General features: G+C 42.4%; 1 protein-coding gene across 1 annotated transcript in view; it reads right to left on the reverse strand.

Moving 5' to 3' along the window:
- The window catches only part of LOC144679989 (piezo-type mechanosensitive ion channel component 2-like), a 1,019,816-nt gene that overhangs the window by 21,808 nt on the left and 982,390 nt on the right, over positions 1–15,618 (reverse strand). The window contains exons 51-52 of the mRNA XM_078541050.1: positions 3,351–3,430; positions 508–700 (exon numbers count right to left, since the gene is read on the reverse strand). Of these exons, the coding sequence (XP_078397176.1) occupies positions 508–700; positions 3,351–3,430 (273 nt within the window). The remainder of the gene's footprint in view (positions 1–507; positions 701–3,350; positions 3,431–15,618) is intronic.

The raw sequence follows: 15,618 nt of genomic DNA on the forward strand, positions 1-15,618 counted from the left end.
CCTCACCTGCAACTATGGATGGCTGGTCCTTTAAATAACCTAATTTGGAGGGGGCGGTGGTCCCTCATGTGGCTTAATGCATGTTTAGCTGTGAATTATTAGTACAGATGTTCAGTGGACCTGCACAGCTGAAGTTTCAACTTTGCTATAAAATTGACGTCACCATCAGACCTCTCCTCACAGTGCCAGTGCACGCATGGCATGTCCATGCCAGTGGCCTACAGGATGTGTCAGAAGTGACCAGCAGCGCAGCCCAGCCCAGCCCAACCCAACCCAGGCCATTTTATGCCTTTGGGATACAACTGAGCACAGTAATGGGATAAATGTATCCAAATATATGGAGATGCGAATTTCCTCAACCTTTTCAGTGCAACTACAACATAATAATGGTGTACATGTGAAGAAAACAAAGAAATTTGGAGTTATCATTAATTAACTGATTATGTATAATGAAATCATATTTAAAATATATCAAATAACTGTAAACAAAATAAATTATTATCTTACCCATAACCAGCAAGAAACCCAAGGCTAGGCGGGCTAACTTTATCACTGAATACAATAATTTCTAAGCTTTCTTTATCATCATTTCCGTCAAATCTTTCGGTTTGATTAACAGTCCACCATTCCTGAATGTGTCCTGTAATGTTGTCTTTTTGTTGAACCAGTTTTACAATGAGTTCACAGTAGTCAGCATCATCTATTGAGGAAACATATAACAAACATTATATTGAAAAAGTTACACATTTTCATCAATATTTTATGTTGCGAAGAATAAAGAGCCAAAGCCAAACTTCATGACGACCCCAAATTTGAAAATCAGAATTTTTAAAAAAATAAATGATTAATAAAATAAATAATTAAAATGCAGGTAAATCAATTATGAGGTGATACCAAGCTTGGCTTTAAAAGCTTGAAGACTGTAGTATAAAAAAAGACCATAGTAGTTCAGAAATTGTGCAACATAGTTACCTCCTAACTGAAGAAGGGAGTAGGGATAAATGGGTCATTTTCAGCTTGGTAAGCTGTTATGAGTGGAGTGCCACAGGAATCAGTGCTGGGCCCCCAACTATTTACAATCTATATCAATGACTTGGTTGAAGGGACAGAATGTATGGTAGCTAAATTTGCTGATGATACAAAAATAGGTAGGAAAGAATATTGTCAAGAGGGCATGAAGAGTCCACAGAGGGATTAGGTTAAGTGAGTGGGCAAAAGATTTGGCTGATGGAGTATAACATGGGAAAATGTGAACTTGTCCACTTTGGCAGGAAGAATAGGAAAGTAGAATATTATTTAAATAGAAAGGGATTGCAGAATTCTGCTGCACAGAGGGATCTGGATGGCTTGGTACATGAATCACAGAAAGTTGGTATACATGCAGGTGCAGTAAGGAAGGCAAATTGAATGTTGGTGTTTATTGCAAGGGGAGTCAAGGAAAAAGTAGGGAAGTGTTATTGCAGTTGTACAGCCTTTTGCATCTGGTGTACCAAGTACAGTTTTGGTCTCCTTACTTAAGAAAGGATATCATTACTTTGGAAGCAGTTCAGAGAAGGTTCATTCAACTGATTCCTGAGATGAAGGGGTTATCTTATGAGGAAAGGCTGAGCAGGTTTGGCCTATATATGTTGGAGTTTAGAAGAATGCACAACTTTTGAATTCTTATGGTTTTTTTTTTATACTACAGTCTTATACCTTTCCTACCTTATGAAACACACAAGAATGAGGGGAACTGACAGGGTAGATGCTGAGAGGATGTTTCCCCTTCTGGGCGAATCTAGAACTAGGGGACACAGTTTAAAAATTCGGGGTCTCCCATTTAAGGCTGAGATAAGAAGTAAGTTCTTCCTCTCAGAGGGTCATTAGTCTGGGGAATTCTTTTCCCCAGACAGCAGTGGAGACTGAGTCATTGAATATACTCAAGGCTGAGTTAGATAGATTTTTGATCAACAAAGGAGTCAAGGGTTATGGGGAGCAGACAGGCAAGTGGAGTTGAGGCCACAATCACATCAGCCATGATCTTATCGAATGATGGAGCAGGCTCAAAGGGCCAAATGGCCCACTCATGCTTCTAATTCTTATGTTCTTGTGTGCAGCTTAGTAGGCCACTCACTATCATGAGCTCTAAAAATGTACCACTACGTTGGCTGCAATAGTCCAAGAACTATCATCACTTTCTTAAAGAGTAATAGGTATAGGCATTAAATTTCAGCTTGACAGCAATATTCAAATTTCACAATGAATTACAAAAAATTGTTTTTGAGGGCCTAGTAAAGATGGAGTTCAAGCAGAAGATACAGTGAGTTCTGATTTCAACAGTCAAGGCAGAATAATATACATGATAGTATTTTTTTTAAATTACATACTAAATAATCCAAATTTAGTTACATCTGAAAAAGTGCTTGGATAATTGAACAGTTCCAGAATGTGATGTTTATATAACTGGTGGGGTGTGAATTTTAACAGGAACTAGATGTATTTTTTAAAGGTAATAACAGATGTTATTTTAGAGTCAAATATCAACAGAGCTGAAACATTGATTGGGTATTTCCTCAGAGCTGCTCCTGCCTCATTGCTGTGAGATTGAGTGGAATAGATGTAAATTCTCTAGGGTTTAGAAGAATGAGAGGTGATCTCAGTAAAATGTAGAGAATTCTTAAGAGGGCTTGACAGGAAAATGCTGAGAGTCCCACGGCTGGAGAGTCTAGAACTAAGGCTGGAATTTTTAGCCCCCCACGGCGACAGGATCTTCTGATCTCGCCGATGTGAACGGAGATTTCAATAGCTCGCTGACCTCGTTGAGGGGAACCCTACCACGGGGGAGTTGGAAAATTCCGGCCTCAGGGTCATATTCTCAGGATAAACAGTTGGTCATTTAGGACTGAGATTAGGAAATATTTCTTCACTCAGAGAGTTGTAATTCTTTGGAATTTTCTACTCCAGATGTGGATGCTCAGTCACTGAGTATATTCAAGACTGAGATGGATAGATTTTTGGATGTTTCAATGAGGGAATCAAGGGATATGGGAATAAGGCAGGAAAGTGGAGTTGGGATCAAAGATTAACCATAATCTTACTGAATGGCAGTGTAGGCTTGAAGGCCCATATGGTCTACTCCTGTCCCCATTTATTATGTTATTTTATAACTTACCCAGAAGTGGCAGAAACCTCATCCAAAAGGATGAACACAGTGGGATTTCTAAAGAAGTTACGAAAGTGAAGTGGGAACAGCTTTGAGCAAATCCCTGGCCAATATTTTAGTTTCAAGCATTTTTTATTAAGTTATTCATATCTTAGGTGTCATTGTATTCATATATTCATGCAGATTCATGAAGCATATGCACACTTACTTTCATAAAGCTGTTTTACAGGTTTTGTTCCAGAACCACTGGGAGCCCTAATGTAGTTTGGAAATATCTTTTCAAGTTTTCTGTAAAATAAAAACAGTTTTCCATAATATTTTATCAAATATAAGAACAACACTCTTGCTGCCTAATGATCTAATAATGGCCCTGAATTTCCACAATGCCCCAGAAAATTACACCATTTGCCAGCAGAGGGTGCTGCATATAAGTCTATTTGGTGAGTTAATTGACCAGCAAAATAATGATAGGCACATAGGATTTCGTTAAGATCATGGCTGATCTGGTTGTGGCCTCAAATCTATTTTCCTGTCTGCCCCCATAACCCTTGATTCCCTTGTCTAACTCAGCCTTGAATAAATTCAATGACACTGCTCCACTGCTTTCTAGAGAAGAGAATTCCAAAGTCTAACATCCCTCTGAGAAAAAAGCTCTCCTCATCTCAGTCTTAAAAGGGAGACCTCTTATTCTTAAACTGTGTCCCCTAGTTCTAGTCTCCCCTAGAAGAGAAAACATCCTCTGCGTATCCACCCTGTCAAGTCTCCTCAGGATATATGTTTCATTAAGATCACCTCTCATTTTTCTAAACTTCAATGGGTGTTGGTCCAATCTGTTCAACCTTTCTTCATAAGATAAGCCCTTCATCCGAGGAACTAGTTAAGAATATTCTGCAAAACTGTGTTCTAAAAGCATCGTGAGAGATTGTGACCCCAAGAAACTTCAGCATATAAGCAGTTCAACCTCTGTGATCTGCAATCTCTGCAATCTTTACCACAGCAGTTGGGGACAGCAAGTTGTGTATTAAAGTCCCATTCATGTAACTTGGGCACAAAATCTGGACCGAAAGTCCACTGCGCTGCTAAGGGAGAGATGCCCGGTTGAAGTGCTATCTTTCATGTGAGATGTTAAGTTGAGCCCCCAGCTGCTCTCTCTGCAAAAGATCCCATGGCAGTATTTTGGAGAACAGCAGGGACTTTTTCTCAATATCCTGGCCAATACTTATCCCTCAACCAATATGACTAAAATCTGCCTGGTTGCTATTACATTGATTGTAGAACCTTGTGAGCAAATTGGCTACCATGCTTCCTTCTTACCAATAACCACATTTTTTTAAAAAAGTACTTTATTGGCTGTAAAGCAGTTTGGGATATCCTGAGGTCATGAAAGATGCCTTATAAATACAATACTTTCGTTCAAGGGGATGATGCAGAGATTTTTTTTCAACTGCTTTGGGTTTTATTCACTCTGGATACCTCCCAGCCTTGAAGAAGGTACACTCTCTGATCCTGCAACTACCACATAGGCCAGTTGAAGAGGAGAAGTTACAATCTCCGATCCCACAGTGACCACAGAGACTCAGGCTTCCTTTTAACCGGTTTTGTTCAAGCATATGCAAGGGAGCCGCAATAATACCTAAGAATGAAGACCCAGCTCCCTGAATGATTACATTTCATTACTTTTGTACTTTTTCTTATCATAATACGTTTGAGTACATTTGAATATATCCAATCGGTAACCGACACACTGGTCCCATGCTAACTCTATCCTATTGAGTTCATAAACAGGTGATTTTGCTACCCAATTATTCTAAAGGGTGCATACATAATTATATTATCCAATCAAAATTAAAACACATACACAAAGACCTTGGTTCCCACAACTCAAGGCTGTGTTTCATCAAAGCCCCCTCTTTGCCCATTGTCCGTCTTCCCATATCTAAGCTAAAACCATCTGCCCCTTCCCTATGTGAGAGGGGAGTACACTTAATCTAATTTATGTCATACTTTTGTCTCCAGTCTGACTCTCAAGGCTGTGCAATGTTCATCTGGTAATCCTCAACTCTTAATATGTTTAGCATCCATGTCTGTCTGGAGATTTTAAGGGTTTTTCAGTAAATTCTTACTGTATTCTCCTTTAGCATTTTTAATTTCCCCCTAACAGCCTCATCAGGGATGTCTCTTGCCAAAACCATAAGCAGTCACAGGCCTCTTTTGCTTATAGGGCAAGGCAACATCTCACTAAAGGGCTATGAATTTTTCACAGGGAAGATCTGGAAGGGGTCCTACAAGAGGCAGCATACAAGAACACGAGAAATAAAAGCAGAAGACCATTAAGCCTGTCCAGCCTGCTCCGCCATTCAATATGATCATGGCTGATCTTGAACCTCAACTCCACTTTCCCATCTGCTCCCCATATCCCTTGATTCCCTGAGACCAAAAATCTGTCTATCCAAGTCTTAGAAGTATTCAATAATGGAGCATCCCACCTTCCATGTGGTAGAGAAGTCTACATTTCGTCAGAAGGAGGATTCCATTGGTGTTAGCCTTCTCTACACTTTCCTTGCCAATCACGCCTTTCTAGAGGTTTGTGTCCCTCCCAATTCTGGCATTGAAATCACTGAGCAGAATCAGCTTGTCTCTCTTTGGGACAGAGGACAACAACTGATTAAGGCTGGAGTAGAATTCCTCTTTGGTGTCATCTGTTACATCTAGGGTTGGGAGTTTGCGCTGACAATTGCGGTGCACTGTTTCTGGGCTAGAGTGAAAGGAAGGGTCATGAGATGTTTGGTTATCCCACAAAGGAACTCGCTGGGACAGTCAATTAGTATGTTTTTTATGGCGAAGCCTACCCCATGGAGTCAATGATCTTCTTCTGATTTACCTTTCCAAACGAAGGTGTATATCCACTACCTTGTTCCTTGAACTGGCCTTCTCCTGCCCACCATGCCTCACTCAGGACAGGATATCGTTGTTGTAGTGCTGAATTTCCCGGGCTATGATAGTGGTGCGACATTCTGGTCTGTCACTGCTGGGGTTGTCCATGAGAGTCCTGATGTTTTAGGTCCCAAAATGGAAGATGCTTGTGCATGGGTTCTTTTAACGTGGGGTGGCCGTTGTACACCAGCTACCACATGGTCCTGACAGAGCAAGGTCTTTGTCCAGGGATAGCTGAGACAATTGGAGACCAGGCTCTGCCGCACGGGCGGGGATTAACATACACACATGGTGTTGCCCCTAACATCCCCTATCCTGGGAGCCCAATAAAATAGGATTTTCAGCTCTGTGAAGTGCATCATCATACGCAGATATGTACGAGAGAGGAGAGTGTGAGAGGAGGACCCTGGGACAGGCAGTCAGCAGCACCTAGAGGAGAGTGTGAGAGGAGGACCCTGGGACAGGCAGTCAGCAGCACCTAGAGGAAAGTGCGAGAGGAGGACCTGTTTCTAAATGTCACGGGGGAGTAGACAGTTGGAATTTCTTGGGCACGTAATAAGAAGTCATGGTTTAGAAAATCTGGTGCTGATGGGAAAGATCGAAGGTAAAAGAGATCGAGGGAGTCACGGAGGGAGTCGTCTATAGTCCCCCAAAGAGTTGCCTCACCCTAGGACAAAGTATAAATCGGGAAATAATGGAGGCATGTAAGAAGGATGCTACAATTGTCATGGGTGATTTTAATCTGCATATTGGCTAGACAAATCAGATTGGCAGGGCTAACATGGAGTGCATCAGGAATTGTTTCTTAGAGCAATACGTTGCAGAACATACCCGGGAACAGGCTATTTTCGTAATGTCGTAATGTGGGATTAATAAGAGATATCGTAGTTAAGGATCCTCTATGGGGTAGTGATCACAGCATGGTAGAATTTCAAATTCAGTTTGAGGGTGAGCAACTTGGGTCTCAAAACAGTGTCCTCAACTTAAATAAGGGCAATTACAGAGGTATGAAGAAAGAGTTAACTAAAGTGGGCTGGGAAAATAGACTAAGGGGAAGGTCAGTGGATGAGCAGTGGCAGATATTTAAACAGGTATTTCATAACGCTCAGCAAAAATTTATCCCGGTCAAAAAGAAGGACTCGATGAGAAGGATGAACCACCCGTGGTAAACAAAGGTGGTCAAGGAGAGTATCCAATCAAAAATTAAGGCAACAAAGCAGCAAAAACTAGTGGTAGGCCAGAGAATTGGGAAATTTTAGGAGCCAGCAGCGGATGGCTATAAAGCTAATAAAGAGGGAGAAAATTGATTATGAAAGTAAATTGGCAAGAAACATAAAAACAAACAGCAAGAGCTTCCACGAGTATATAAAAAAAGAGTGGCTAAAGTGATTGTGGGACCCTTGGAGGATGCAACTGGAAAATTGATAACAGGGAACAAGGAATGGCAGATAATTTAAACCAATATTTTGTATCGGTCTTCATGGTGCAGGACACTATAAACATCCCAAAGATATCAGATAAGCAAGGATCTAATGGGAGGAAAGATCTTGTAACAGTCTCTATCATGAGGGGCAAAGCATTTGACAAACTAATGGGACTAAAGGTAGACAAGTCACCAGGACCTGATGGCCTGCATCCAAGGGTTTTAAAGGAAGTGGCTGCAGAGATAGTGGAGGCATTGGTCGAAATATTCCAGAACTCACTGGATTCCAGGAGGGTCCCAGCGGATTGGAAAACCACTAATGTGGACCCCCCTGTTCAAGAAGGGAGGGAAACAAAAAGCAGGAAACTTGGCCAGTCAGCCTAACATCCAACATTGGGAAAATGCTAGGGTCCATTATTAAGGAAGAAATAGCAGGACATTTAGAAAAGCAATCAAACAGAGTTAACACGGTTTTGTGAAAGGAAAATCATGTCTGACAAATTTGCTAGAATTCTTTGAGGATATAAGCATAAAGGGGAACCAGTAGATGCAGTGTATTTGGATTTCCAGAAGGCATTTAATAAGGTGCCACACAAAAGGTTATTGCACAAGATAGGAGCTCACGATATTGGGGGTAATATATTAGCATGGATTGAGGATTGGTTAACACACAGAAGACAGAGAGTCGGGAGGAATGGGTCTTTTTCAGGTTGGAAAGACGTAATTAGTGGAGTGCCATGAGGATCAGTCCTAGGGCCTCAATTATTTACTATCTATATTAATGACTTGGAGGAGGGGGCAGAGTGTAATGTAGCCAAATTTGCTGATGATATAAAAATAGGTGAGAAGGCATGTTGTGGGGGTGTAAGGAATCTGCAAGGGGATATAGATAGGTTGAGTGAGTGGGCAAAAATTTGGCAGATGGAGTTTAATGTAGGAAAGTGTGAGGTCATGCACTTTGGTAGGAAGAATCAAAAGGCAAACTATTATTTAAATGTAGCGAGACTCCAAAAAAGTGCAGCACAGAGGGATCTGGGTATTCTTGTACATGAAACACAAGAAGTTAGAATACAGGTGCAACACGTAATTAAGAAGGCAAATGGAATTTTAGTCTGTACTGCTAGGGGGTTGGAGTTTAAAAATAGGGAAGTCTTGTTACAACTGTACAGGGTATTGGTGCTGCACCTGGAGTACTGTGTACAGTTTTGGTCCCTGTATTTAAGAAAGGACATACTGGCATTGGAGGCTGTTCAAAAGAAATTCACTAGGCTGATTCCCAAGAACGGCTAAACAGTTTATGCCTTTATTCATTCGAGTTTAGAAGAGTGAGGAGTGATCTTGTTGAAATGCACAAGATTCTGAGGGGGCTTGACAGGGTAGATGTTGAGAAGATGTTCCCATTAGTGGGGGAATCTTGAACTAGGGGACATAGTTACAGAATAAGGGGACACTCATTTAAAACTGAGATGCAAAGGAATTTCTTCTCTCAGAGGGTAGTGAATGTTTGGAATTCTCTATCCCAGAGAGTTGTAGAGGCTAGATCATTGAAAGTATTTAAAGGAGAGGTAGATAGATTTTTGAAATATCGGGGAGTTGACGGCTATGAGGAGCTGGCACGAAAGAGGAGTTGAGACCTGGGGCAGATCAGTTATGATCTTATTGAATGGCGGGGCAGGCTTGAGGGGCTGAATGGCCTACTCCTGCTCCAATTTCGTGGTATTGCCACGAGGTGTCTCTTTGATGAAATAGAGTGTTCGTTGTGATCAGACCATGGTCTAGGCATTTCATCAAAACCTAGATGTACATCATCTTTTCAGCTTGGCTTTTAATTCCGGGATTCCTCTTGACATCAAGTAGACATTTTGTGCTCTGGGCTACACTGGCTATACCCTAAACTCAATCTCTCTCTTGCTGATCTCCTGTGACATTTAAAGTATCTCAGGTCAGTTTACTGCCGTAGAAACAACATAGAAACATAGAAAATAGGAGCAGGAGTAGGTCATTCAGCCCTTCAAGCCTGCACCACCATTCAATATGATCACGGCTGATCTTGTAACTCAACACCGTACTCCTGCTCCCTCCCCATACCCCTTGACTTCTTTAGAATTTAGCAATCTATCTATTTCCTTCTTAAATATATGCAGTGACTTGGCCTCCACAGTGTTTTGTGGTAGATAATTCCCAAAGGGTTCGCCACCCTTTAAGTGAAGACGTTTCTCCTCATCTCAGTCCTAAATGGCCAACACCATATCCTGAGACTGTGACCCCCCAGCCAGAGGAAACATCACCCCTGCATCCAGGAAAAACTCAGCAGGCCTGGCAGCATCGGCGGAGAAGAGTACAGTTGATGTTTCGAGTCCTCATGACCCTTCAACAGAACTAAGTAAAAATAGGAGAGGGGTGAAATATAAGCTGGTTTAAGTGGGGGGGGGGGGGGGGTGGGGGGGTGGGGGCGCGGTTGGGGGGGTTGTTGGGACAAGCCAGCAGCGATAGAAGGAGATAACCAAAAGATGTCACAGACAAAAGAACAAAGAGGTGTTGAAGGTGGTGATATTATCTAAAAGAATGTGCTAATTAAGAATGGATAGCAGGACAAGCAAGGTAGCTCTAGTGGGGGTGGGGTGAAATAAGACTAAAAGGGCATAAAAGGTATAGATAAATGATCGGTGGAATACATTAAAAATAATGGAAATAGGTGGGAAAAGAAAAATCTATATAAATTATTGGAAAAAACAAAGAGGGGGAAGAAACGGAAAGGGGGTGGGGATGGAGGAGGGAGTTTAAGATCTAAAATCTACATGACAGAGCGTTGACCCTTCTTCTGATTTAACACATTCTGCTATCTTACCTTTATGCAACTATCAGCATTTTTTTTAGTCTTTAACACTACCATTAACACTCCCTTTGTCTTGTGTCCAGGACATCTTTGTCAATCTCTCCTGAGCTCCCACCTATCCCTGACCTTCTATTTTGCTCCGCCTGCTCCACCCCCTCTCAAACAGTATAAAATCCACCACATTTCTACTTGTTTTGCTCTGAAGAGTCATGCAGGCTCAAAACGTTTGTTTCTCTCTCCACAGATGCTGCCAGACCAGCATTTCCTGATTTTATTTCAGATTTCCATCATCCGCAGTATTTATTACAAAAAGTGAAATCTTGTCGGTAATTTCTCCACCTGGGGGTGTCGGGTGGGGGGGGGTGTCATTCAGTAAATTTGGTTATTTTGGTTTTGATCCCCATGGGGATCATAACGCCATCTCTTACCTTTGGCACCATCAACCTTATACGCTGCTCAATGCACCGCACATCATCATTCATCCAACAACAATCAAGACATGCCTAGCCTTTAGGTGACCCACTTCACCCTTATACACTTGTCAATGTTGCAAGTCTCAAACCCAAATTGCACACCTTCCACATCCTTCCAGATTTTCAGTTATGACAGGTACATCGCACAAACACTTTGTAACACACTCATTGATATTTTTCCCCCTCTTTTGCAAGACAAGGTCATATACAATAGGAGGCAGCAGCAGAGAAACAGAACACCCACATTTGCTGAGCCCCTTGGAGGAGATGGTGCTGTAAATTATTAGGCCAGCAATGACCAAGGCATTTCAACAGGCGTTGCTGAGAACATCCAAGATTACAATATTTTCCTGCTTTATGCACCTTTTCAAAGTCCACATCACCCTCATAGAATACCAGTGGTGGCAGGGGATGAGGTGCTCAAGTTGCCCATAATTTGCTGCTCAAGGACCTTAAGGAGTCAGTAAGGCAACGGGCACTCCATCACCCACCCTCACCCCCCCTCACCCCCACCCAGCCTTCCCTCACACCTCTCAGCCCACTCCGGGGGGCCAGATTAAATTTGCCCAAAGATTCTTGGTGCAATGGCAAGCCTGCGAGAGAGCCTGTTGTTGCTGTTAAGGAGCATGGATGCCTTTGCACAGAGCTTGGAGCCCATCCTTTCCAGTGGGGAGGTGATGGTCGACGGCATAACAGCATCTGCTGAACATTACCAGAATTTTCTTTTTTTATTCCATCTCAGGACTTGTGGACCCAGCTGTGATTTAGGTCTGGTCTCTGGGCAGCGAAAAATCTCTCTTAATTAATAAATTAATGGCCTTAATAGGCTTCTTAATTGTCGGCGGGTGCAACGCCAACTCTCGCACTCACCTGATGTCATCACGTACTATTTTGCGCCCGATCGGGTCGGGCACGCACCTGCCCACGGGACATAAAATTCTGCCCCTGGACTAAAACAACAAAAACTTTCATTTATATAGCACCTTTAAGGCACTTAGGAACATTTTAAAGCAAAATTAGATACCAAACTACATAACGAGATATTAGAACAGATCATGAAACGCTTGGTCAAAGATTTAAGTTTTAGGAAGAACATAAGTACGGAAGAAATAGGAGCAGGAGTAGACCATACGGCTTGTCAAGCCTGCTCTGCCATTCAATACGATCATGGCTGATCTTGGGTTTCAATTTTATTTTCCCGCCCACTCCCCATATCGGTTAATTCCCTGAGACCAAATATCTGTCTATCTGACCCTTAAATGTATTCAATGACGCAGCATCCACAACCCTCTGGGATAGAGAATTCCAAAGATTCACAACCCTTTGAGTGAAGCAATTTCTCCTAATCTCAGTCCTAAATTATTAGCTCCTTATCCTGAGACCATGCCCCCATGTTTTTGCTTTGGCCTCAATTAGGCTATGGGTGGACAACCCAACCCTGCCTCCCCCACCGCTCATAAAATCGTGGAGGGGGGTGAACCAGCAGTGGATATGCCGCCGATGGCACAGTGCCTAATTTACGGATCCACCTGCCTGCAGGTAGCCTGTCAAATTCGACCCCAAGTTTGCAAATGGTCTGGTTTAGATCCATGACTGCCAGCCTGGTGCAGGATGACGGCATTGTGGCTGCTGACTGGATAGAAGGCATTCACCGACATGAAGCTTTATGCATGGTCGCACATCAAATGCACATTAAGGGAGTGGTATCCTTTAGGTTTTGGTACATCTTTTTGTCGACATTTGGCTCTCAAAAAAACATGTCTATGGCTCCCTGCACCACTGGAAATCCCACTATCCTGGTAAAGCCCCATTCCTGCTCCTCCTGCTTCTCGCTAGAGAAGACTATTAACATATGAACATACGAGTTAGGAGCAGGAGTAGGTCACTCGGCCCTTCGGGCCTGCTCCGCCATTCAATAAGGTCATGGCTGATCTGAATGTAACCTGAACCCCAGATTCCTGCCAGCCCCTTGTTAATCAAGAATCTATTAGCTCTGCCTTAAAAATATTCAAAGACTAGGTTTCCATCACTTTTTCCAGAAGAGAGCTCCAAAGACTCACAGCCCTCTGAGAGAAAAAAATTCTGCTCATCTCTATGATAAATGAGCGACCCCTTATTTTTAAACAGTGATCCCTAGTTCTAGATTCTCCCACAGGAGGAAACATCCTCTCCACATCTACCCTGTCAAGACCCCTCAGGATCTTAAAGTTATTTCCAGGATAATATTTGTGTCCTCTATGGTGAAGACCAAAGCAAAATACCTGTTTAATTCATCCACCATCTCCCTACTTTCCACTATCAATTCCCCAGACACACTCTCTATAGAACCAACATCACTTTGTTAACTCCTTTCTTACTTAAATACCTATAGAAACTCTTACTGTCCATCTTTATATTACTAGCTACCTTTCTCTCATACTCCAATTTTTTCCTCCTTATTAATCTTTTTGTCATTCTTTGATGTTCTTTATATTCTTTCCAATCTTCTGACCTGCCACCCGTCTTTGCGTAATTATATGCTTTATCTTTAAGTTTGATACTGTCTTTAATTTTTTTAGTTAACCACGAATGGTGGGTCCACCTCTTGGAATTTTTCTTTCTCATTGGAAAGTATCTATTCTGTGTATTCTGAAATATCCTTTAAATGTCAGCCACTGAACCTCTTGACATATCCCTTAACCTCATTTGCCAGCTCACTTTAGCTAGCTCTGCTTTTATGCCCTCACAATTGCCCTTACTTAAGTTTAAAGTACTAGTTTTGGATGCACTCATTTCTCCCTCAAAATGAATGTAAAATTAAATCATATTATGATCGCTGGTACCTAGGGATGTCTTCATAAGGAGGTTATCAATTAATCCTATCTCATTACTCAATACCAGGTGTAGTATAGCCTGCTCTCTGGTTGGCTCCAGAACATGCTGTTCTAAAAACCTATCCCAAAAACATCTATGAACTCCTCATCTACTCTACCTTTGCCCATCTGATTATTTTTTAATAATGGCAAGCTCCCATTATCTCTTCTTTTATACTCTGAACTACCATGTAGTTACAATTAGGGGGCCAATATACCACTCCCACAAGTGACTTCTTGCCTTTATCATTCATCATCTCAACTCAAACTGCTTCTACATCCTGGTTTTCTGAACTTAGGTCATCCCTCTAATGTGCTAATACAACCATTAACTAACAGAGCCACCCTTCCACCTTTTCCTAACTTCCTGTCCTTCCTAAATGTCATGTATCCTTCAATATTCAGGTCCCAATCTATGTCATCCTGTAGCCATGTCTTTGTAATGGCTATAAGATCATACTTATTTATTTCTATTTGCTCTATCAGTTCATCTGTTTTGTTTCAAATGCTACGCGCGTTAAGATACAGAACCTTTCATTTTGTCCTTTTATTATTTTTGCAGCGTCTAGCCTTATCTGCTGATTTACTCTTAGAATTGTACTCTCTATCCCTTCCTGTCACAGTCTGTTTATCATTTCTCATAATACCTTTCTCTCATGCCTTATCTCTACTCTTTGGTTTACCACATCTTCCCAAATTTGATCCTCTGCCTCCACTATTAAGTTTAAAACCCTCTCTACTTCCCTAGTTATGTGATTTGCGAGGACACCAGCCTCAGCATGGTTTAGGTGTAGACCGTCCCAATGGTACAGATCCCACTTTCCCCAATACTGATGCTGGTGTTTCACAAACCGGAACCCACTTCTCCCACATCAGTCTTTGAACACGCATTTTTTTCTCTAATCTGATTTTCCTATGGCAGTTTGCATGTGGCTTAGGTAATAATCCAGAAGTTATTACTTTTGAGGTTAGTCATAGAGTTATATAGCACAGAAACAGGGCCTGCGGCCTACTGTGTCTGTGCCGACCATCAAGCACCTAGTTATTCTAATCCCATTTTCCAGCACTTGGATCATAGCCCGGTATGCTATGGTGTTTCAAGTGCTCATCTAAATAATTCTTAAATGTTGTGAGGATTCCTGCCTCTACCATCCCCTCAGGCAGTGTGTTCCAGATTCCAACCACCCTCTGGGTAAAAAAGTTTTCCTCAAATCCCCTCTAAACCTCCTGCTTCTTAATTTTGTGCCTAGTTCGTCATACTGACTATGCAGCGCCTCCTTCCTCATCCTGCCTATGCCGTTGGTACCTACATGGGCCACGACCTCTGGACCTTGCCCCCCCTACTGCAAATTCCTCGCCAGCCCTGAGCAGATGTCCCGAACCCTGGCACCAGGCAAGCAACAAAACCACCTGGACTCTTGCTCTTTGCTACAGAGAACAGTGTCAATCCCCCTCACTACACTGTCCCCTACTACCACTACGTTCCTTTTTACACCCCCCCGCCCTACTTGGATGGCTTCCTGTACCATGGTGCTCATCAACCCTGCAGCCCCTGCTCTCATCCAAACAAACTGAGGGAACCTCAAACTTATTGGACAATTGTAAAGGCTCACACTCCTCCGATCCTGCCCTCTGGGTCCCCTTACCTGTCTCACTCGCAGTCACACTCTCTTGTTCATGGCCACTGACCAAATCAGAAGGCTTTACCCTAAGTGGTGTACACAACCTCTATCATCTCTCTGGTACAATGATGCACAGTGAACTGTAAGATGCTGCCAATGTTGTCGGCTCCAACCTGGAAGGATCCTGAAGCAGAGAAATAAAAGGCCACTGTGATCTAAGTGGCCACGGTTAGAGCCATCCTCTCACTCTCTGTGGCTATAGGCCCAGCTGGTGAAGTAGTGCTGGAACGACAATTGAATGATCCTCTCCTTTGTGAATTGTAACCACCTTAGACA

This window comes from Cetorhinus maximus, chromosome 4 (assembly GCF_964194155.1).
Source record: "Cetorhinus maximus chromosome 4, sCetMax3.hap1.1, whole genome shotgun sequence".
NCBI classification, from domain to species: domain Eukaryota; kingdom Metazoa; phylum Chordata; class Chondrichthyes; order Lamniformes; family Cetorhinidae; genus Cetorhinus; species Cetorhinus maximus.